At 45.5% G+C, this 24,591-nt stretch overlaps 1 protein-coding gene across 1 annotated transcript in view; it reads left to right on the forward strand.

Moving 5' to 3' along the window:
• RNMT (RNA guanine-7 methyltransferase) overlaps positions 1 to 24,591 on the forward strand; it is a 188,921-nt gene that overhangs the window by 90,743 nt on the left and 73,587 nt on the right. Inside the window, exon 7 of the mRNA XM_078687503.1 lies at positions 6,171 to 6,335. Coding sequence (XP_078543629.1) covers positions 6,171 to 6,335 — 165 coding nt within the window. The remainder of the gene's footprint in view (positions 1 to 6,170; positions 6,336 to 24,591) is intronic.

Raw genomic sequence — 24,591 nt, forward strand, 5'->3', positions numbered from 1 at the left:
TTGTCTATTTACCTATTTTTTCTGCTGTGGTATTTGAAGCAGTGCTGCCATTAAAACAACTTTCCATTGAGGATGAGATTAATCTTTGGTTTATTGGTGTTTAGTCCACAATATCCGGCTGTTTCAGGCTTTATATACTACACAAGGGGGTAGCTGTTCTTAAGGAGATAGCGAAATACAGGTAGGAGAATACAGGAATGATGCTAGGGGAGAAAATGGGGGAAAGTGGAAAGCTTGCTTATTAGGAAGTGTTGCCCTCACACACCTGCGAAGGCGTCATGCTTCATCGTTGGCCTTTTTTGCTCCTCGTGGGGTCGGCGCTGCAATACCCCACAGGCCCTGCAAGAGTGCTCTTTGGCGGAGATCTTTTAAAGCAACACGCCGTGATTGTGAGTGCAAATATAGAAAGAGTAAAGGTTTCTTGAGATACTAGTGGTTCTCCACTGATTTGCTGGTAATATTCTTTCTTGTAAAAGTGGCTCATGCTTCCGTAATTTGTGACATGTTCGCATAGCAAAAAAATTGCTGAGGGAAATCAAAATCCGGTATGATTTCCGGGCATTAATCTCTTGAATAAAATCCCACTTTTAAAACTGAAGTAATACAGCTGTCCAGCTTTCTGGACATCAATTGTACATTGAGGCCTTCTTCCATCTCTGAGTTGCCAAACCATTTCATGCTAGGATTCGGTCTCCCCTTCTCCAAGTCTTGGTCTTTCTTCAGATTAACATCATGAACTCTGTATGATGTAGTTAAGTGTGTTCTACCAGTCAGAATTCCCTTCCAGTTTAGACGATGCCAGCATCTCTGACTCTAAAGTGGAGATTTGTTGGCTAGGAAGCATAATAATGATTGTCATGATCGCTCCTTGAAATACTTGATATTCTCTCCTATAGTTTCACACTCCTCTAGGAGTTGAGTGCAGTAGGTAATTGAGGAAACCTAGCAAGATCACCCCAGATCTTATCATTCCCAGGTGCGTCCTATGTATTGCAATCTATTTACCTATTAAAGGTTTCTCATTCACTTTTGCCTTTTGTTGCCATTACCTCCGTGGCTCTCAGGTTGTGGTTACTCCCTGCAGTGCTATACTTCCCATGTACTCTAGCAGACCATGGGGTGGCCATAGTCAGTCTTCCTCAGAGGTCTCACGGGTGGTGAACCACTTGCTGCAGACTGTTTTTGTTCTGAAACCTTCACGATATAAACTAGAGGAAAACAGAGCTCAGCATATTGATTTGGCAACATGTTGGGGTCAGAGCCTAAGGAAAGAGCCACATCCAGTTGATACATTGCCTAAAGAGCTCTCAGAGAAGGACATATTAGCCATAATGTTCTAAAACCCTGGTGAAGCAACCTGCTGATTAGTGTTTACAAACAAGGTAAAAGACTACAGGAGAGCAGGCTCTCGCTTCTCTTTTTTTATTTTTTATTTTTAAACAATACCCCCCCTTCCCCCAACCAACAACTCCAACTGTAGTGTGGATTCTTCCATATCCCCCCTCCCCCTCAACCCCAAGAAAAGAGTAACTGCCCCTCCACACCCTCTCCCACCCCACCCCCCTCTCCAGTCCCATCACCATCATACGACAGAGAATAGGCCTTCCAGGTGAAGGAGGTCTGTCGCCCACCCAATCTAGTCCCTCAAAAAAAAACTCCATGTGGTGGTTAACCAAGAAACCTACAAAATTATACGTGCAAGCAAACGTAAACAATAGAGAACATTAGACCAAAAAACCCAAACAGATTATAAGGGGTTGTCCAACTTGCGTGCTCTCCGACCACTTAGTCCATACTCGGTCAGCCCTTCAGGTCCTATTTTCATGAATGTGAGTCCGGTTGGTCCCCCTGCGATGGCCCGGCCCCCCGCACCAGGTCCTGTTCCAATTCGTTAATCGCCGCTACCAGGGGGTGTAAAGTTTGTTCGTCCGTGGCTTCAACGAAGAACTACCACCAGGCTCATCCTACGCCTCCGATCTTGCATTCCCAGCAAGGCAGTGGAACCTGGAGCCCGTCAGCCGACCGGGGTCCAGGGAGGCCGAGCTCCTCCGTGCTCCTCCCGCTTCTCGTACCAGGGGGGGATGCTCCTCTAGCCACTGCCAGGCATCCGCTGGATGCGAGAAAAAGTACGTTCGCTCCTTGTAGATGACCTTTAACTTGGCAGGGAAGAGCAGCATATACTGAATGTGTAGATCTCTCAATTTAGCCCTTACCGCATCAAAGGAGCGCCTCTGTTTCTGAACCTCCTGACTATAATCCGGGAACATCATGATTTGCATGTTCTCCAGGCGGATATCCCCAAGCTTCCGAGCTTCCCGCAGGATCATGTCTCTGTCCACAAAATTCAGAAAGCGGACAATGACTGGTCGTGGTCTGGCTCCCACCGGCGGTTTTGCCAGCAGTGACCGATGGGCCCGCTCATTCCACCTTAGATGTCCCCGGGGTTTTTTCCTCCCCTGTTATGGCCAGAGGTGTCGATCAGGCAGGCCCTCTCCCCCGCACTCGCCATCCGCCCGTGTTCAGGGACAGGCCGGCTCCGAGTCGACGGCTTCCCTGAGTCTTCCGCTGAGCCTCCGCCGGCCTGCCCTTCGCCCAGCCGCTCCTACCTCAGGCCTCCGCAGCTCCTCTCAGGGCCCTCAGGCCCAGTTCAGTTCCTCCACCAGCCGCAGTGGGGCCGCGGCCGCCGTGTCTCAGTGCCAGACCAGGGCGGGCCGTCTATTCTCCGCTATCGCCCCCGGCAAGACTCCAGAACTTCACCGCCGTGGGCCGCAGCGTCTCCTGCCCGTTGAAGCGGCAGCCGGATCACAGCGGCACCGTCCTAGGCCGCACTGCCGGCGCTCCGCACCAGTCTCCACCTCCTCAGCTATTCCGGCTCCCGCAGCGTCCCAATCCGCCACCGAGGCCGTCGGAGGGGACAGGAAGCCCTGATGACACGGAAACTACGGTTTGCAGGACTGTGGGCTGCCGGATAATGCGACGGATCAAAGTATCGAGCCGAAGCGCCGTAGGCACACGTCTTACTCTGCCATGTTGTTGGCCACGCCCCCTCAGGCTCTCGCTTCTCTTGGTTCTTGAGTGCTTGATTGCCTTTATAGGGAGATGCTTTCAGCATGGGCTGTTACTTCCTCTGGTCGCCCCACATTGGTTTTGACCATAGTGGATGCATGCTGGAAGCACGTATTGCTGTCAAAAACCTATCTGAAAACTCCCCCAGAGATGTACAGTACTACTGCAAGAGGAGAGAAATGCTGAAGCCATCCAGGTTGATGTGCGGGAAAGATCATCATATCAGGGGGAGGCATCTCTATCCAAGTGTTGGTGTTGGGACTGGAGATAGCGGAGCCTGTCAGTGGTTTGATTCAGGAGAGCAGAGCTTACTGGCGCCCTGGCTTTCTGCACCTGCTTGCCAGAGTTGAACCATAAACCGAGACTGCTCATCCCTTGTTTAGAGGAGACATCGATATAGTGCTCCTCTCCCAAGCACAGAGAAGAAGTGACTCCAGAAATGCCAACCCTCTGAGTAGATTCAAATCACACTGATTGCTGCCAACATGAAAGAGAACAATGGGGCCATGTCGCTGGACCATACAAGAAACCTTTACTAGAGCCAAAATATTCAGGAGTTAGAACAACCTCATTCCAGACGCAAGCTCATGGGTTCTGACAGTAAGTAATAGTTATAGGCACAAAAGTGACTGCCCATTGAGCTTGAGTACCTTGTAGTTGGAGCCTTGTCTAACTCCTTAAATAACGTATGTTCATCGTGGTTGCTGGTTATTTTTTCCTTGTTTTCTGTTATTCTTCTTCTTTGTCAATTATTGTAGTCAATGTATCTCCCTAAAATTGTTTTCCCATGTACTAGAGGAGATACCAGGGGTTGTTGGGCAATTGGAACTTTGGAAGAGTGAGGGAAGCAAGCCTCCATGAGCCCCATAATTCTGACTCCATAATAAAGCAATGAAGTTCCTATGGTGGCATATGGTACTTTGGGTGCTGAGCATAGCAAGTTCGTATCGATTTCTGGCGAATGGCCACATTTGCTTTAGTGATGAGGCTGTACTCTGATAAGGTGCTCCCACCCTCTCATCCACCCATGTAAAAGAAATAAACAGTAGTACTTCACCATAGTTGAGGAAAAGCACATCATAGAAATAGTCCAGATAGCCTAAATCCAGTAGATCAGTCTCTGTCAAAAGTGTCTAAGGTGGTGCACATCCTGCAGGTGTGTCTAGACTTTACAAGTGATGAATGGGTTCTCACTCTTAAATATTATGATTAGGTTATATCCCCTTCATAGAAAATAAAATACACCTCAACCACCTACTCCTGAATCCGATGGAAGGATTGGATTGGATTCCTCTTCTGTAATGGAAGCAACTGCTGGCAGACTGTATGCTCATGTAGCTATTCTGAACAGTGAATGACAATATGAAACAATGTCACCTCTGCACCTTTTTTCAAGTCTGTCCTTGCCTTGTTTACTAGCAAGGTGACCTGCAATCCTTTTCTTTGCAAATCAAGCTTCACTAAAATAAAATGTAACTGTTGCAACTCACAAACTCTTTATCCACCTGCATGGAAATTCTACCAGGATTAATTATATTGATTTCCTGCGGTCTTGAATTATAGTACTGTACCACAAATATGTGAAATATAGAGGTGGTGAAGGAGTGCGCTCTTGTTTTTCAATATGTCCACTTTGGCGAAGCTAGGGGGCTACCTCTGAGGGGGTGTTGGGTAGGTGAAGAAGGTGAAGTGAGAACTAACTTTCAATTAGTAAAGGAGGAAAAGAGTCTATCACAGCCCATTTGAGAGAGGACAGCCTTCTGTGTGTGTGTCCGTAGCATTGAGATCACCATTAATCTTTAGTTATATTATTTAAAAGAGGAGAGTTATTAGCAGTAACTCATGTTGCCTTTAGTGGTTTGATCTTTACAGAAGTAGCAGCTGTATATTTAAAGTATTTATTATTTTCATTTGTCATTTCTTACGAACCAACACATGTACACTTGTAGGAGACTCTAAAAAAATGTTTTTCAATGTAAAGAACAAGTGAAATGCATTTAAGGGAAAGCCAGTTGAAAATACATTTGTCTTACCACTAGCACCAACAACACGAATGATTTGAGAAATGATGAACAATCTGTTATTCAAGAGAAGCCACGTTTTGCAAATATCATCTTTGCAATTGTAGGTTGTAAAATGTTTGGCCAATTAAAGGGAAACTGACTGTTCTTTGGCTAGTCAGGGTAGAATATGGTAAGCCTTTGAAAAAAGGAGATGTGCAGGTTTGTTAGCCCAAGTTAAGAGGTTCCCAAATGAAATAGAGTAGAATGTTTGCAAATGTACTTTTTAGAGAACGAGGAAGCAATGGGTACATCAGATTTATGTCTAGAGAAGACAGTACTGCCTTTGGGTGGAAAAGTCCTGATGTGGAGACTTGGGATGTCTCATATGAAGTGATTGTCAAGTAGAAGAGTGATGTCTTAATCGGTGGCATATCACTCTTTGGAAATGAATCAGTAGAGTTGGTTGTAAGCTACAAAAGAGTGAGCCTGAGGGGGTGCAGGACAGCAGAAAGTGGTTTAAAGAAGTTAAGCAAGCACAGTCGAAGGAGCTTAGAAGATGAGGGGTAGTAGAACAGGTGATGGTGTATAAAGCATTTGCTTTCACTATTTTGTTCTTGTAAGATAATGGAATTGCATTAGTGGTTGATCTCTAAACGTTGGTCTGCTAAGGGAATTGCTAAATTCTTATATTGTGAACGAATATTCATGTGAATATATGTTCTGATTACTATTTGAGCAAGTCGTAGGACACACATTTCTGATGTTTGGCTAATACTCGAATATGAAGAGATACACTTTGCTGCACCTGTGTTGTTTCTGTGTCTTCAACCTCCTCTGTTATTTCTTATCTGCAAATGAGGATATTTTAGTGTGAGGTACTCTTGTGTTCCTTGATTATATTCTATTATACTACAGAATCGTAGCTCATGTAATATCTATAGTTAATCTAATATATTGAAAAACATTATAGCTCCTCCACTTGTTTTTGCACTAGGAATTGTGAAATGTATTGTGCTTCATACAGGTAGGTGTTCCTATAAACGTTTCATTGAGTTGCTGTATGTTATTTTGCTAACTGCTGTTTTGTTATCTTCTGTGCAGAAAGCGTCTAGAAGCATCTGAAGGCGACTCCTTTGGGAATGAGGTGTACAGGGTCAAGTTTCAAAAAAAGGGGGACTACCCTTTGTATGGCTGCAAATACGACTTCCACTTGGAGGGAGTGGTTGATGTCCCAGAGTTCTTGGTGTATTTCCCTTTATTGATAGAGTAAGTCTGTTTTATTTCACTTGCTCCTTTCTCCGTTTTTTTTCATTTATGTACGTCTTGAGCAACATCAGCAAGAAATCAGCTGGTATTCCCTTTACTTGAAGGCTTATTGTTATCCAGTTCATGCCTGCGATATGCCCCCTAGGACCTACAATGCCTGACAAGATGGCCGCCGGATAGGAGCTCTTGGTAAGAGCTCCGAGTGCTTGGGATCCCATGCTGGGATTTTATCCCTGTTAGCACCCGAAGTAACTGGATATGAACGAGTAATTGGATTTTACAATTAACAGGATTTGTGCGCTACAATCCTCACCTGTCGTTCGAAGGACGAGGCACTCTGGGGATCCCTGCGGAGGCTGTGAACGTCTCGGGACCTGTGCGGAGGCTGTGATCGTCGCTGGAGAAGACCTCCGTCCCAGGCTGTCCCGGGCCACACGCGAAGAACGGCACGGAGACCTGGTGCCTGGAGCCCGCTGTGGATGACGGGTGCACACTGAGATTGCTGGCGAGGGGAGCTGTAGCGGACTACTGGGGGGTCCGACCCGCCTGAAATCACCGCCGCATACGCCGGACTGACTGGGTGGTGGTAGACCCGGACCTCATTCCCTGTGGCCGCCAACCGAGGGACTGACATCGAGAGTCGCCGGTCGGGCATCGGGAATGCACTGCGGTGCTGCCCTGGTGGTGTCCGTCCCGGTGTCCGACTCACGACGGGAGTGATCTCCCTGCCCTGCCTGGTGAGCTGTGTGCCTGGCTGCTCGCCCTCCGCCTGCAGTCACCGTCAGGACACCAGAGGAAGCTGGCGCCTTGCTGCCGGGGGGGGCTCGGCGTTCCCCCCCTCCCCCTTTTTTTTCCCACCCCCAGCGGTATCGTGGAGCCACCGACCGACAACAAAGCAGACAAGTCGGCGCGGCCGGATCCAAGGCAGGCGAGCCAGGACATCTACACCCCCGGGGAGACTCTCGTGGGAAGGAGGATCACTCGCTCATCATGCGCTCACGTTTTTGACGTGTTTCACAATTAAAATACACAAGAACAGAGGCGGCCCCCTTCGGCTCGGAGGTGAGCCTGTCAATCTGGGCGTCACTGCCACCGTGACCCTGGGAGCAGATCTGCAAACGCTGGCAAAGATCGTCTTTGCCCCTGAGGCTGGGACTACAGAGCACATACTGAAGCGAAAGCTGGAAAAGGTATTTACTTTGCCCCACTCGTTTTTGCTGGAAAAGGTATTTACTTTGCCCCACTCGTTTTTGTTTTGCAAAACCTCTTTTGTACAAAATGGCCGGGGCCATAAACTGAGCAATTAATCCCCTCCTGTACCGCCTGAGCCCACGAGGCCCCTCAGCAGCTCCACCTAAGATAACCAAAATAGAGATAAGACTCCCCATGGCATGCAAGACCCTGACATGTTTTGACGCCTTAGGACTGGGTCTTTTTGTTGTATGACAGTTTCTGAGTGGAGGGCGACCCTTTCCTTTTCCCTCTGAGCTCCTATTGTGTATTAGAATGCAAGATCCTGAGCCAGCCGGAATAGAATCTGAAACTGCTCTTCCCTGCTCTGAAAACAGCAACAACTAAAAGAGGACTAATGATTCTATCCCCCTACTTGGCGGCCATTTTAGACTACTCTTTCTCTTTGGCGGCCATCATGGACTAGTCTTTCTGACTATTCTTGACTATCGGTACCACAGACTTTACATAGCTCTGTATTTAAATCTTTGTGTGATCAAGTGTCTGCCTTTTATTTCAGTATTATATTACTATTGGTATTTTTACACTTTATGTAACCTGCACCCGTTTTCACTTTTTCCTCACCGACAGTGCACTGATTGCTACCTCATATTCTACCGGTTGCTCACTAGTGTCATATTTGTTTATTGTAGCCATTTGTTTGCACCTATATTGGTTCCAGTATTTAATTAGTATTTTATTCCTATTTGTATACTGTATATTCTGTAAGCTGCACCCATCTCACTTTTATCCCTATTATTCACTGATCGCTACCTCATTTATTTGGTTCAGTCTTGTAAGCTGCACCCATCTCACTTTTATCACTATGATGCACTGATTACTACCTCATTTATTTTGTTTAGTCTTGTAAGCTGCACCCATTCACTTTCTATTCCTGGATTACACCGATGCTACCTCTTACATTCTGATGTGTCACTTTGGATCCATTTAACTGATTGCTACCTCTTATATATTGTACATTTTGTAAGCTGCACCTACGCACTGTTTGTTCCTGGTTTGCACCGATTGCTACCTCTTATATTTTTGGCTATTTTTGGCCACTCACTAGTGTCACTCTTGTGCTATGTAACCTACGGTTGACAGTTGTTCTTTGCATATGTGTATTACTATCGTTCCTCCTCCCACACCCACCGTTACAGCCATCCTAACATGGATCTCATCGGCAAGCACACATATAGAATCAACTACCCATCCACTCTCACCAAAAAAGCCGCTAAATGCTTTAAACACAACTTCTTGAGGTCCCACCCTGAAACCCCCTTTGCCGACACCTACTTCTCACCGGGCAATGGAGCCCTGAACATTGATATCATCTTCCACACCTCACGCAGAGCTCAATGGAGAAAAGCGTTCCTAACCCTACTCACCGTCTCCACCACCAGGAAAACCGCGCATGGCCTAACTCTCTCATCACACCTTCCCAACTCTTCCCTGGCAGAACCACCATTACTATCTACAATAACGGGATTGTCCTAATTCAATCCACAGACAAGAACCTGGAACTACTAGACAACCTGTTCCCCAAGTTCAAAGAGCACCTTTCCAAGCTGCGGACCTCCACCCATAACTCCTCCAGCACTATCACTCCTGACGCCGCAGCCCCCACCCACAACCCTTCTAACTTAGCTCAGCATCAGATCCAAACGCACCTCACCTCTACCCCCAGCACTCTAGACAATCACCCACCTGCTGTTACCACCCCACACTCCCCAATCACAGTCACAAATCTCTCCCCCTCATACACTAGCCGCCCCTCTAACACTATCCCTTTGATCCCCACTCATACCACTCCCATTCCTCTCTCCCCTGACATAACAACTCCCACCCACAACCCCTCCAACCTAGATCAGCACCAGAACGACACGCATAACGACAAATCCCACCCTTTATCCCCCCCCACTCTCAGTCCCCACTACCACCCGCTAATTAACCTCGCAGAGCACACCACACCTATTATGATAACTCCCCCTCCACACGACAGGACCATCCCCAACCCCATCTCCCACCCCAATCTCAGCCCTCACTACCCATCAGGCTCCCCCATCACCACCAACATACACTCCTCTTCCACCCCCTCTCTCCGACCGCTACCAATGCCCTCCTATACGCCACCAACCTACTCCGCACCTCATCCACTCCCATCGCCCCCATACCCTCTCTCCCCCCTAAAACCATCCCTTACGCCGACACCACGGAGCCCTGCGTGAACACCAACCCACCCCCCCACTCGCACGATAATCCCCAGAACAGCCACTCACCCATGACTCCCACCCCCAGCACTCACACTTATCCCACGCTGGACATGATTATGTCCTCCCTCCTCCAGTATAAAGAAGACATTCACACCATCAAAGAAGACATTCACACCATCAAAGAGCTACTCATCGCACCCCCCAGACACACCTCACGCACCACCACCCCCCCTCTCAACTTGACCTGATGACACTTCCAAGCTACAGCCATCACACAGGACCGCGATCCACGCCCACAATCGCAACAACCGCACCCGTCGCCCACAATGGACAGCAATCCCTGCCCACAATCGCAACAACCGCCCCCGTCGCACGTGCAACCCTCTTTCGGATCTCGACACTCTCACCCTCCTCCGCTCCTACGACCCAGCTGCCCTAAACCACCCAACCGCCTCGCACCTCCCCATTCCCACGATACACTCAAATCCCCGTAGACCCTCCACACTAAACAACAGAATCTCCGTCTCGGATAACCTTAGAAAAGTCCCCCTCTCTCTAGTACCCTCTACCTCCCCTGACACACCCCGTCTCAAATGCACTCTCCTAAACTGCAGATCGGCCTCTAGACACTCCTCCGCCATCGCTGACCTAATCCTAACATTGGACCTTGACCTAATCATCTTGACTGAAACCTGGCTAACCGAATCTTCTACACCTATAATGGACATTCTGGTTCCCCCCAACTACCACATCATTAGGCTTGACAGGTCTGGCAAGATAGGTGGTGGAATCGCATGCATATACAGGAACAACCTTTCTGTTCTGAAAGTCTCCGCATCGTCCCTACCCTCCCCAACTTCCTACGAATACATCTGCTTCGACATTATCAGTGAGGGCAAACCGATATGTTCTCTTCACGGCATTTACCACCCACCCAGAGGCAACCTCTCCTTCGTCCAACATATCATGGACATGATTTCAACCAACGCCGGACGACAGCTCACCCAAATATACCTTGGTGACTTCAACCTCCACTGGAACGATCACAATGATGCGGTGGTCAATAGTCTTAAAAACTTCCTCGACGCCCTGGACCTCACCCAAATATGCAACAGCCCGACCCACGAGAAAGGCTCTATCCTCGACCTTATCACCAAAGAGGACGCTATCCAACTTGAGTCTATCCAACCATGTGACTGGTCAGACCATCATATTGTCACATTCTTCATCAATGAAAAAGTCAAACTCAACACGGGTCAATCCTCCAGATCTAAAGTCTGGAAAAGAGATCTGAAAAAACTCAACCCATACTCCCTACCCCCGAACAGCTGCGACCTCCTGCTCCCTCCTACGGGCGCTACAGATGTCCAATCCTTGACTGACCATTATCTCAACGGCATGACCTCAATAATTAACGAGGCTGCTCCCATGCAGCTAAAAAGAGTCTCCGCTAAAATCTCCAATCCATGGTACGACGGGAGTCTCAATGAAGATAGACGAGCCATGCGAATGGCAGAGCGCACCTGGAGAACAGCTCCCTCTGCACTGCACCTGAAAATCCTGAAGAAAAAGAGAAACGCCTACTTCAGGAAAATAAAGCGCTCAAAAGCAAACTTTTTCAGCCTCCAGCTCGACCAAGCAAAAAATCGTCCAAGAAAACTGTTTGAGCTAATCAGAACACAAGCCAAGGAACAACCCCAACCTCTAAGTACTCTATGCGAAGCACCCTCCTGTGAAGACTTCGCCGCTTTCTTTACCCAAAAAACTGACAACATAAAGAGTGATCTCCGCAATGACGCAAGCCTCTTCGCCACACCCAACTGCATAACACCCACCGAACCAAAAAACAATGCTACATGGTCTTCCTTTGACACCTATTCAGAAGAAGAAATAGGCAAATTGCTCAGCACCTTGAAACCTTCCAATCACCTCACGGATCCCCTCCCTGATAACGCTGTCAAAGATATCACCCCTTTGCTCCTTCCACTCTGGACTAAAATTATCAACAGCTCGCTCCAACAAGGAACCATCCCAGACTCCCTCAAAGTTGGACAAGTCACACCTTTACTAAAGAAACCTACCGCCGACCCTTCCGACCTAAACAATTACCGTCCCATTACCAATATTCCCACTCTCACCAAACTATTGGAAAAATGCGCACAACTACAACTGACTAAACACATTGATCAGTTTGACCTCCTCAACCCTCATCAATCAGGCTTCCGAGCAGGACACAGTACTGAAACTGCTATGACTCACATAATTGACGACGCCCTTCAAATCCTAGATCAAAATGATACCTGCCTCCTCATCCTTCTTGATCTCTCTTCAGCATTCGACACTGTCAAACATGAGAATTTACTCGAACTCTTGAACACAAGAATGGGTATATCTGGGACTGTTCTCTAGTGGTTCACCTCCTTTTTACACAACAGTAACAACCTGATGTCCTCACCTATACCTGTTTCGCTAGGCGTCCCCCAAGGATCCTCCCTATCACCAACTTTGTTCAACCTAGTTATGGAACCTCTCACCACCTTGCTACAAGCATCCAATGTACTTTTTCACATGTACGCAGATGACACCCAACTATATCTCAAATTACAATCCCCCAATGACATTTTACTCCTGAACTCAACGATCAGAAACACCCAATCCTGGCTTGCCGATAATCATCTCAAACTCAACGCTCTGAAAACAGAGTTCCTTCTGATCTCACCTCCCTCGAAGATCTCTACCATTCAAACCTGGCTTAAACAGCTAACTGCACTCAATGTCCAACCCACCATAGTGGATTCAGCAAAATCTCTAGGCATAACTCTCGACTCCAATCTCAACATGCAGCATCATATCAGCAAGGCTACTAAGGGAGCGAACTTCCAAATCAATACCCTGAGGAAACTTAAACCCTTCCTGCCAGCCAAAGACTTCCAAACTGCAGTACAGGCACTAGTAATCCCGCGAATTGAATACGGCAGCATCGCCCTCTGCGGTCTCCCGCTAACGACTACTGCACCCTTAAGAGCTTCTCTAATCGCTGCAGCGAGACTCATCACTGGGTCAAAAAAACACTCGCATATCTCCCCTGACCTTAGATCCTTGGACTGGCTGCCTTTTGAAGCTAGAATACATCTGAAAATAGCCTGCATGACACACAAGGCTCTACACCTGAGCTCTCCCGGATACCTCACACAATAGCTGTCAATCTCTGGCGGCTCTAGACACACTAGAGGCACAAACAATCTTCTGCTAAAACCTCGAAGATTCCGGAAGGAAAAAACTTATAAACGCTCTTTCTCAGGAATGGCACCCAGGATCTGGAACTCACTCCCTCCTGAAACCAGGCTCATCTCCTCCATCACACTTTTTAAGAAAGAAGTAAAAGCTATTCTCATGGCCAAATACACCTGACCTACTAATTTGGATCTGTAAAGAGACTGCACCGATCTGTATTATTTTGCTCGATCCCTACGACTGTGTTTTACCTGTATTATTGATTTATTTGACTATTTATGCACACAGTTATTAGTAATATTTGCATTATTGTTGTACCTGTTCTACTTTACTCCCTAATGACTTGCTCCTCACTCTCTTGTTGGTATTCCCTGCTTTGTAAAGCGCTCTGATATCTGCAAGGATCCTGTTTGCGCTATATAAAACTTTCAAAATAAATGATCGCATTTTCACAGTCTAATTTTTGTGCTTAACTTTATCCTTCTGAATTGTTTGATTTACCCAGATCTCTGATGTTCAGTAGTTGCCTATTTAAAAATAGAACAGCATTCCTATTTGCGAGGGATTAATACTTGGCAAAATTTGTTGACTTTTTCAAAGGTGCCTTTTTATGTCCTCGAGTTTCACTCTTAGCATAGGAGTTGTTACCATTTCTCTTGGACCCTTTATCGTATTAGAGATATGTTGTTCTGCACATATCAGTTTGTTTATATCATGTGGAAGGTAGATGTTGTTCATCTTTGCTCTCTTGCTTAGTATCTCCCAGATGTCCTTTCAGCCAGCTACTCCTAAACTTTTCTTCTGTCCTACTGCTTCCTTTTGCTCTAGCACACCTCTCCTGCTTTTATCTTCTTTTTCCATTACTCTTCTCACCCGCCATACCTGTTTTCTTTATTCCTCTGGTCTTCCATATCCTTTTCATTACCTCAAGTAGATTTCTCCTTTTTTATCGCCTCCCGTATCCCATTCCCCCCACACGATCTTTACTTGTCATCCACATTCTAATCATTACCTGACTTTCTTACTCCATCTCCTTCTACTTGTCTAAAAAATTTGAATTATCTTACGTTTCCTCTTAGCCGGTTCCCATACCTGTCTCCATTCCCAGTTTGCCGATGTCTTTTCCACTGCTTCCTCCGTCTCCTCCCAGAGTCAATACTGAGCATTTACTCACTCTGTGTCTTTGCAGCACAAAATAAGTGTGTATATTTCTTGGTCCAGACGACTTCAATGAACCCCTGAGGAATCGATTTAATAAGTACATTGATTCCTTTTTTCTTTCTCGTTCTCATTCTCTTGTCCTACTGTATTCTCACATCCGGCTATGAAGAAGACCACAAACACTTGTGCACAAGGCTGCCATATTTCAAACCTAAAATGTCTGTTCGAGAAAGGAGACCAAAGATTCAGAAGTATTTGAGCAAGGAAGTACATTCTCAGTATAACGTGTGAACTCCCGGGGCAGTACAAACTGCATGCAAAGGAGCCGGTTACATTCTCAGAAATGTGCAGTTCAGAGTTTCTCTAGAGACTGTATTGTGAATAAAAGGGATCCTCTAGTAACTAAAGACCATTTTGATTCTTCCTCTGCAAAATCCAAAGAATATTTAGTGTTATTTATTTTCATTCTTTTTCTTAAATCCTTGATTGCACTAGAATGAAGCAGGACGCTTCAATAAAATCTACTTAATTTTGTAGGAAAAGTACTCCTGATGTTCCCCAATTGTCAGTTGTAGTACTTGCCTAAAACTAGAAGATATGTGTTATCCCCACCTGTTCATACTGCCTATCTGGCCTAACTCCCACCTGTCGGCAAAATAAACTCTGCACTTACAAATTCACCTCAACCGTTAGATTGAACCCTTTGATGAACTTGCTTGCCATTCACTAGCTCCTCTGTCTACTTTTATGGATGGGAGTCATTTGCTGCTCCTTTGTCCCGTTATGGAACAAGCTTCCTCTGTGCATCAAGATCCCGCATCTCATCTCTACTACAGGATGTCAATACAAAAACTGTTAATATTTAGTCACTAGGGTTGGTTTTTTTGTGCGCCTAAGCCAAAACATACTTCAGGGTGATCACCAGCAGTATTTGAATTTATTTTTGGAAAACCCCAGTTTCAGAGTTTTATTTACAAGTAACAAGAGCTACATCAATTATTTGGGCACTGTGTACTGGGGTGGTTTTTCCAACAACTGTGTATATGTTATGAGTATGAACCTAAAATGAGGAACCGTGGACTGCCCCAAAGAGGTTGACCTCCAGGGTCGGATCTGAATATATCACTGAGTGTATTTCTATTGAGCTCCAAATGAGATGGAAACTACATTTAGAGCACTAATCTATATGTTCGAGGAATGTGACCTGTAGATCATATGCTTTGCATACTCCTGCCCTCTAGTGTTGGGTCTAGATGTTTGCAAGTTGTTTTTCTTTGAAGAAGTCTTCCCACTCACGAGATAGGTGACTCCTCCAGTCGGTGATAGTGCGCATGGGCATCAAATCCATTGTTAGATAGTTTTTTTCCCGCCATCAGGTTTGAACGTGAATTGCTGCGCTCCGGTTCGACCGTTTCTCCAGTTTCCCTCGGTGCGCAAGACACTCACCCGCAACCGTATTGTTGTATATCACACAATCCCATTCTCTGCGTATCTTATTTACTGAAAAAACCCTCTTTCGATCGGGTAGCTCATGTAAGGCCATCGGGCCTCCCCGCATTGGTCCGCTTCGCAGTAGATGGAACAGACTCCAATTATATTCTGCCCTCTGTGCCACGCGAAGTATCCGCACACCGACTCAAACAAAGAGTGCAACCTGTGCTTGTCTCCAGAGCACAGAGAACTTCCATGCCACGCGTGGAGGCCTTCCGATTGAAGAAGACACTTCGTGACCGTCTGGCTCGACGTCACGACATGCAGAGAGCCAGAGTGCAGACGTAAGTTTAGCCTCGTGCATCAGGATAATCTTTTCTGTCACTTGTGCTGTTATTTTGGAGGGAATTGAACCTTTGAACAATTGTGTTTGTGCTCTGTATTTTTTTTATGTAGCTGTTTTTAATCCAATTGCACTATTTGCACTTTTAATAGCTACTTAGAATTGAGAACCTCTAGAAAATGAGAGGTGGGGCGCAGATGCACCTTCAGCGCACCTAAGACAAGCCAGTCTGCGCCTGTCCATGTCCGAACGGTACCAGGGGTCAGGAACACTAGTCCTCTACTGCCATGTAAGCTAGTCTACTATCCTTTACAGCTTAACGCATTGAGGGAATGTTAAAGAAAGAGGTCTCCACTCACCAGATCTTAGTCTAGACCAAAAGTCATGTAATAGCTATACCCTGTCCTTTCATAAAAGACAGGACCCGAATTTAGATGCTACTGACAACGCTGGCTGGTGCATGTATGTAATTAATTGTTGTTTGCTTCCAGCCAACACGTGAGCTTTTTCCTCTCTTCGAAGATGAACAACCAGGTGCAGTCTTTCTTTCAGAGACTTTTGCTTCATGCTGAATCGGGGCCAGATAATATTCAAACCTTGTCCCGGGGATATTTTATCCTACGGAAAGACCGGGCAAGTAAGAAAGGTGGAGGGTTAGCTATTATTCTGAAGACAGAATATAGATGTTTTTTCGAGCCTGAACATATTGTTGATTGTGAGAGTGATTGATTTTCAATCTTTCTCGCTAACTATATCTTTTTCTGGAATTCTCCAGTATAGACTTCCCAGCCCCAATGGCAACTTTTCCCATTTGCTACCTATAGATACTTGGGAAAAAGTTCTTAAGAATTCAAAAACATTTTTGGGCCACGATCCAACCGTAGCAAGTGAACGAATCTCACAGTGGCTGGAATCCTGACTTGATTCAGTGATTCCCCAAAACTTCAGAGCGAAAGAGCAAATAATTAAATCTGCTCCATGAAACTCAAACAAGACTGCAAAAAAAGCAGAAAGAATTTGGAGACAAAAACTATGGGGAGGGCTCAGAACGGATTTAGGTAAACAACTAGAGTTTATCATGCGACAATTAAAAAGGCTCAAGCGACATATTACAAGAAGAAAATAAATGCCACAACCTCTTTTAGAACTGCCATAGTTGGCCCCATTTTGGAGACTACATCTGAACAGTGTACCGATTTGGCCTACTTTTTTTCATCAGAAAATCCAGACCATTTATGTTAATTTCAATCTGCTCCCCAAGCTGACATCGAGGCTCCAATGAATTTGCATCCGCACTCAAACCAATAAAACTGTCCCTCTTCTCTCCTCGAACCCCAGATAGCGTCTCCGATATATTTAGCAGAATCAAGTCGGGCTCTTCTAAGGGTCTGGTTCTCCCACGTATTCTAGCCATGGAAGCGGCTGAGGTAATTGGTCACACTTTACTCTAAATGTCCAATCTTTCTCTGATCTGTCATTATTCCAATGGTATGTAAACATGCAATGGTCAAAGCACTTCTGAAAAAATCCAGTCTTGATCCAAGTGTTCTTGCAAAGTTTCACCCTATATCATTGTTACCCGGTTTTACTAAAATACTTGAGAGACATACGTACTTCGTGTTATTGGAATTCTTAGAAAAGTATGAAGTCCTACATGCCACTGAGACTGCTCTCCTAACTGTTGTGGAACAAGCCAAAGGTCTCCTTGATCAGGAAGGTTCAGCAGTTATCATTCTCTTAGACCTCAGCGCAGCGTTCAACACCGTAAACCATATCATACTAGCGTAGATAAAGCAGAATGTGGTAATTTTTGGACCAGTCCTGGATTGCCTTAATTCATTCCCGAAGGACAGGACTTTTTACATTTTTGAAGGGGACTGCAGTTCTGATTGCCGCCTTCTTAAATGTGTAGTTCCACGGGAGTCCTTGCTGAGCCCTACACTTTTTAGGTCTGCCGCCTAGCGGTGCACAGCACAGCGCCGGACATTTTGGAAGGGAAAAACGGGGAATTTGAGCTAACCTAGGAATCGCACACGCTCGTGCGTGTGCGTTTCCTTTTGAGCTCCCCCATTGGCCTTTGCGTGCGTCTTATTCTAAAAGACTGCACGCAGTTAGCCCGAGGCGCGTGCATACCTCCTCCCATGTCCTATTGGTGTCTATTACGTGCACCAAGCGCGTAATAGACACCAATCGGCCGTGGGAGGAGGTATGATAGTGCCCAGAAACAGGCGTGACGTTCACGCCACTTGTTTTTCTTTACTTTTGGTATAAGCGCGGCACCTGCGGTTTATTTTTGATGTTATGAGTAAAGAGCGGGTGCTGCGATTATACCAAAAGTGTAGAAATAGAAAAAAACATCTATTTCTTTACTTTTGGTATAATCACGGCACCCGCGCTTTACTTATAACATTAAAAGTAAAGCGCGGGTGCCGCGATTATACCAAAGGTAAAGAAATAGATTTTTTTTCTATTTCTGTACTTTTGGTATAATCGCGGCACCGACGCTTTACTTTTAATGTTATAAGTAAAGCGCCGGTGCCGCGATTAAACCAAAAGTAAAGGAATAGAAAACAAATCTATTTCTTTACTTTTGGTATAATCGAGGCACCCGAGCTTTACTTATAACATTAAAAGTAAAGCGCGGGTGCCGCGATTATACCAAAGGTAAAGAAATAGATTTTTCTTTCTATTTCTTTACTTCTGGTATAATCGCGGCACCCGCGCTTTACTTTGATGTTATAAGTAAAGCGCGGGTGCTGCGATTATACCAAAGGTAAAGAAATCGAAAAAAAAACATGTATTTCTTTACTTTTGATATAATCGCGGCACTTACATAAATATAGTGTCAGAAAAATGAAGCAATAAGGGTGTGTTTTCAATGTTTGTATCCATGTTGATGCAATTATGAATCTGTCGCCTCAGTGGAACATAAATCTAGTTTTGGGCTTACTCATGCACAAATCGTTTGAGCCTGCATCATTCTGTGACTATTAATAAAAGAATTAACAGCTGGGCAACAATAAACACATGTTAACTGCAAATAGTACTAAGAAACCTCTCAGAGTGAGGGGGATCTGTGCAGAGACCAGTTGTTTTACACCTACTTAATATTTCACCATGTTGTGCGCTAGTGCAGGGGTGAAGTCAATCAGATGTATGAGGGTACTTGGGGGCATGACTAACGCTGCCCCAACTCTAGCCCCCTTTTAAAAAAGACTGAGAAGCTGTTTCTGGCCCAGCCCAGGAGGCTTTACCATGTCATCTTGACATGTGATCCACAGTGCCCAGTACAACTACTAACGGAGCCTCTTGTCTGACAAGGAGATGAATCTGAACTAGCTATACCAGCCTGTCAGAGGCAAATCTGTGACCTGATCTTAACCAGCCCTCCTGACCTTTCACATTTGTTCCAGGCATATGAACAACTACTGCTTAGTTCTGCCGGTGGGAATACTGATATTTCAGAGTCTGCTCATCTTTCAAAGATGCTGTTTGAAGAGCTGCCAAAATGCCCCGTCATGTAGGAATCCATCAGCCACAAAAATAAAATGGGAACAGTATCCAACAGTGTGTTCCGTGAGTTTACACAACAAAGGCTTCTTCTTTAGTACAGAGAGCAACTACATTCTCTGTGGTTGTTAGAGAAAGCGAAAAAAGGTAAGATATAATTTCACATAATATTGGTCACAGATGCTGTTTAAACGCCGAATACCTGCAGGCCAATCCCAACCAATGTTTTGAACCATGCTTTAATGTCATTGATCCTAAATCAAGATTTTGCTATTTATTACCATTAATTGGCATCTAAGACACCTAGACTGTAAGCATTGTACCACAATCTCCATTCACCAGACCACCATGCCAAGTACTGTTGCTCTCCTAGGAGGATTTCATTCCATGACACCATGATGGCTGAAAAGATTTATAACACAACACACAGCTACCAAGTTTCTGCACACACAAATGTAACAACTCTAATCAATTACAGAAATGATATTATTCACAGCAAGCTTTGCACATGTCATGTGACACTGAGCCACATTTAATCACAAACAGGAAAGTGATATTTAGATCACATAACGTTAAGCTATCCCAAACCTATGCACTATAGGAACGGTGTCAAGTGTTCAAGACTACATCGATCAGACACTTGCCCGCTTAGCATTAGGACACTCACCCACTATATTAGTGGCATGCTTCGTCACTGGGTTGAATCCTAGTAAGCTTAGAAAATGCGTTGAAGCTACTCCTCAGGGGCCCTTCATCATATGGCTGAAACATGTCAACGAGCCAGTTGCTTGTGTAGATAAAACCCTTCACAGTTCCCTATTTTTAAGCATACCAGGGGCACCCAACTTAAAGGGATACTGGGCTAGCCTCAAGGTATTTTTAGGCATGTTTACATCCCCCTACAACCAAGTATTATTAAAGTACTCCCTCCGCTGCGGTCAATCCCACCCTGGTATTTAATGTTCCCGGATGAGACCTGATTATGAAGCATGCCACTAATAGAACGGGTAAGGGTCCTTTTATACAATAGGCACATGCCTAATAGTTGTTGTTTTGAACATCTCACGCCATTCCTATAGTGCATAAGTTCTGGATACCTTAGTGTGATATCATCGAGTCAAGAGGCTTCATTCACAGACCTTTAATCCCTTCTCTTGTCCCCCATTTGGTGAAGGTTGATGCTGAAATCACCAGTTCTTAAGGGCTGGATGCATAGTTTTTAATTAAGACATTGGAACCACACCGGCCAGAATTCAATGGCAAAGGATATAACCTGATGAACTATTCATACTTGACATGGAATAAATAGACAAGCCTAGATCTCTGTCTACTTTTCTCTCTGCTGCTTCCACGCATATTATTTTTGAAAAGTTGATAAATATGTGCTTTAAGCAAAAGCACACCTTTATTTTATTTTTTTCATTGTACAACAAAATTTACACAGATATCTCAATGTGCTTAATGTCATGGTGAGTCTCTCAACCTGTTAACTGTTTTCCTTGCATTCCTATAGTTGGTTTCCTTTTCTGATTAGAAGTATAGAACTACAAATACCACTTTACAAAGCAAACTAGCATTTGCAATGCAATAGCTCTTGCATTATTAAAGTTTGAGCTATTGGTGTTGCATTATTTAGCAATGGCAATAGCTCAAACTTTAATAATGCGAGACCTATTGCAATGCAAACGCTTGTTAACCTGTATGAGACCTCTCGCCAGTCTCACCCTCTTTTGGGATTTCACTGATTTCATGTTGCTGAGTGGATGAAGAGGTAATGTCTTAGATTGAATAAAGACAAAACGTAGCTGATGTTTATGGGCAACAACCCGATGCATTCCGTGGCCCTGGGTTGGCCAAGTAGTTTGGGCTCTCCTCTAACCCCAAAATCGTCGATAAAAGGCCTCAGAATGTGGCTGGACGAGTCTCCCAGCTTTGAGAGCCAAGCTGTCAAACTTGTGGCACAGTGCTACAGTTTGTTAAGGATGCTGCGGAAGATTCTTCCTCTTCTCCCGGTGACTGCATAAAGAGTGGTTGTCCAGGCCCTTATTCTCTCCCGCCTGTACTATGGCAACTCGCTTTATTTAGGAGCACCTAAAGCTATCATCATTAAGAAGCTGCAGATGGTGGAGAACACCGCTGCTCAGTTACTACATAACATTCCTAGATATCGATCTGCCCGACAGTCATGATGCCTTCTTCATTGGCTTCCCTTTTATGTGAGGATAAAATGTAAGTCCCTCTGCATTGCCTATAGGTCGCTTTGAGACAGAGCACTATCGATCTCTCAGCTATTGATTTCTCCTTACGTTCCTGGGAGAACACTGCGTTTTTCATACGCTTCTCTGGCCAATATCCCTCCCATAAAAAAAGCTAAATATAGAAGGCGGGTGTTCTCTTATAATGTGGTTAAGATGTGGAACAGCCTTCCCCTTGCTCTTTGAGCAGAAGAGAATTAATTTTGTTACCAAAATTACTGAAAACGTGGCTTTTCCAGAGGTGTGGGGGGGGGGGGGGCTTGGCTTAGTCTACTTCCTTTGTTCTCTGTGATGCACTATTAGCGCTGGGATACCTCCAGGTAGCTATGCGCTACATAAAAGCTTAAATAGAATAGAAGTTGCACTTGACTGTGCAGACGATCCTGCTCATTGGAGCTATCTTGGATACAGTACAATTCTGTGCCTTTCCACCAGAGTGAAGAGTCTGGGACATTCAGGCTATAATCCTGAAGTTTCAGCCTCAGTCCTGGATCTCAGTGAGATCAGCTTTCAGGTTTTTGGGTCTTTTGGCCTCCTAAATCCTGCCAGTCTACCATGCCAGGTGGTATATGCAGACCTTGCAGTGGGTGGGATCCGAAGCCCCAATAGGCACAGTGCCAGGGTAACCCATTTGACTTCACACATTTTTTTAAAGAGGCTAAAATTGTTTGAAGTGTTAGCTGACCGTTATTGGACCAGCGGCAGACCTATCTCTTCACGCCATGCAGATCAACAATTTTGACTGATTCATTATTGCTGGGTTGAGAAGGCCATCTGGGAGAAGGGGAGATCAGAGGACTCTGGTCTCTGGCGTAAACCCAGCTCCACATCAATCTTTAGAGTTGTGGGTGATTTGCTTGGCGTTTAAGGGATTCCTGCTAAACATCAAGGAGAGACTTGTTCACCTTCTTAGGGACACCACCTCTGCCATGTAGTACTGCAACAAGCAGTGCGGGTTGTGGTCTTCCGTCCTCTTCACCTCTGGAAATGGCTGAGTCATCCGTGCATTGCCTTAAATTGTGAACTGCCTGGAAGCATCTTTATACGCCAGTGCGTACAAACTCGGCTGCCATCGCTTAGCGGCTCGCGAATGGCAGTTAACACCCAGAGGTGGCTCAAGGTATTTACCAGCAATGGGTAGAACCTTGGTTTGATCTCTTTGTTACGACTGAGAATGTTCAATGTCAATAGTTTTGCGCACTGGAGTTTCCAAGAAGGCTCTCTTGGAGATGCATTCCACCTAGAGTGGGGCTCTGGACTTCTATTTATCTTCCTGCTTCTACCTCTCCTTGCTTAAGTTCTGAAGAAGATCCGCAATAACTGTGCCAAAGTCTTTCCTCTAAACACTGCCACTTTTTGAGGATCTTCTGTCACTGCAGCAGAGCAGGGTTCAGAACCCGTGCCTGCACAATCTGCACCTCCATGTGTGGAGTTTGAGCAGCAACAGTGGATACTGTTTTATCTCTCTCCTGATGTTGTTGATGTTACCTTGACAGCTGGGCACCCTTCCACAAATTCATTGTATTCCGGGTGCTGGGGTAAGTTTGTGGTTTGGTGCGGCAACTGCCAAGCAGGCTACCGGAAGTCTTGCTGTTCATTTTATCCTTGGCCCAGCAAGGACTTGCAGTGGGCAGTGTTTAAGGCTGTTTGGAGACTCTCTTTGCTATTTTGCAGTTGCCTATCAGCCCTCACTATTTAGTTCCATCGATCTGATATGATGAGATTTCATACATGTTTGCAACACATGATGTTGGCGAAGCCTTTTGTGATGCCTTTGAGGGAATTCAATTTGATTCTCATCTCTCATTTGATTCTCACTCTTTAATTTGATTCTCACCATTTTAATGTGTACTCATTTGAGCTGATACTCAGTAATCTGCTATGCCTCTTGACACTGAAAACGGTCTCTTTGTTTGCAGTCACATTGGCTCGCTGTGCAAGTAAACTTCAGGCCCCGCAGTCCAGCTGCTTTACACAACCTTTTTTCCAGGAAAACTAGTGTTTAGGAATTGAGCTGCTTTTCTGCTGAACGTATTAATGCCTTTTCATGTTGGTAAGGCTATCCCCCTTCTAGCTTTTTTTGCCCCGCATCATCCCTTGAAAGAGGAGTAGAGATTCCATTGATTGGATCCCAATAGATCCCTCAGTTTCTACATTGATCGCACCAGAAACTATTGGGTGGATCATCATCTCTTTGTGTGTTTATCAGGGGAGAATGAAAGGCAAGGCAGTGCAGAAATGAAACACCATTAGTTGTAGAGTACTCTGCATTAGTATCTGCAAGGCACCACCTAGGAAGCAGCGTCCTCAGGGGTGAAGGGCCCTTTCCACTGGAGCCAAGGCTGCTACTACTGCGTTAGCATGCAGATTGCCTATCCTGGACATCTGTCAGGTTGCTACCTGGGCTTCAGTGCACACAATCACAAAGCACAACTGTCTTTGACAGTCGGGTCCTTGAGGAGGTAATGCTGTGGTATCTATTCACAAGGTCAGGAATCTGTGGTTAGAAGTATACATCAGAAGATCGATTTACTTACTTTTGGTAATTGTGAGAGAGTGCCATCTTTCTTGCATGGTATGCCCCCCTACTTTTTGCAGAATTGCTGATGTGCTTTGACTGAGTGTGCCCTGGGCTCCTGCCAAACAGGTGCCCAGGGCCTGTGTTCCTTCCCTAAAACTGTGTTGAAACTAAAACCCAGTTGGCATCTCTGGCCACATGTCAGGCCCTGGTAAATGGTACAGTAGGTACTAAGGGCATTGTGACCAGTGAAGACCCCTAAGGGCTGCAGCTCTTATTGTGCCACCTTTAGGGGCCCTGTACCCCGACACCCACACACTGCCTTTGCAGGCTGAGTGTCCCGGTACAGAACTAAACAAAG

This window comes from Lissotriton helveticus, chromosome 4_1, assembly GCF_964261635.1.
Source record: "Lissotriton helveticus chromosome 4_1, aLisHel1.1, whole genome shotgun sequence".
Lineage (NCBI taxonomy): Eukaryota > Metazoa > Chordata > Amphibia > Caudata > Salamandridae > Lissotriton > Lissotriton helveticus.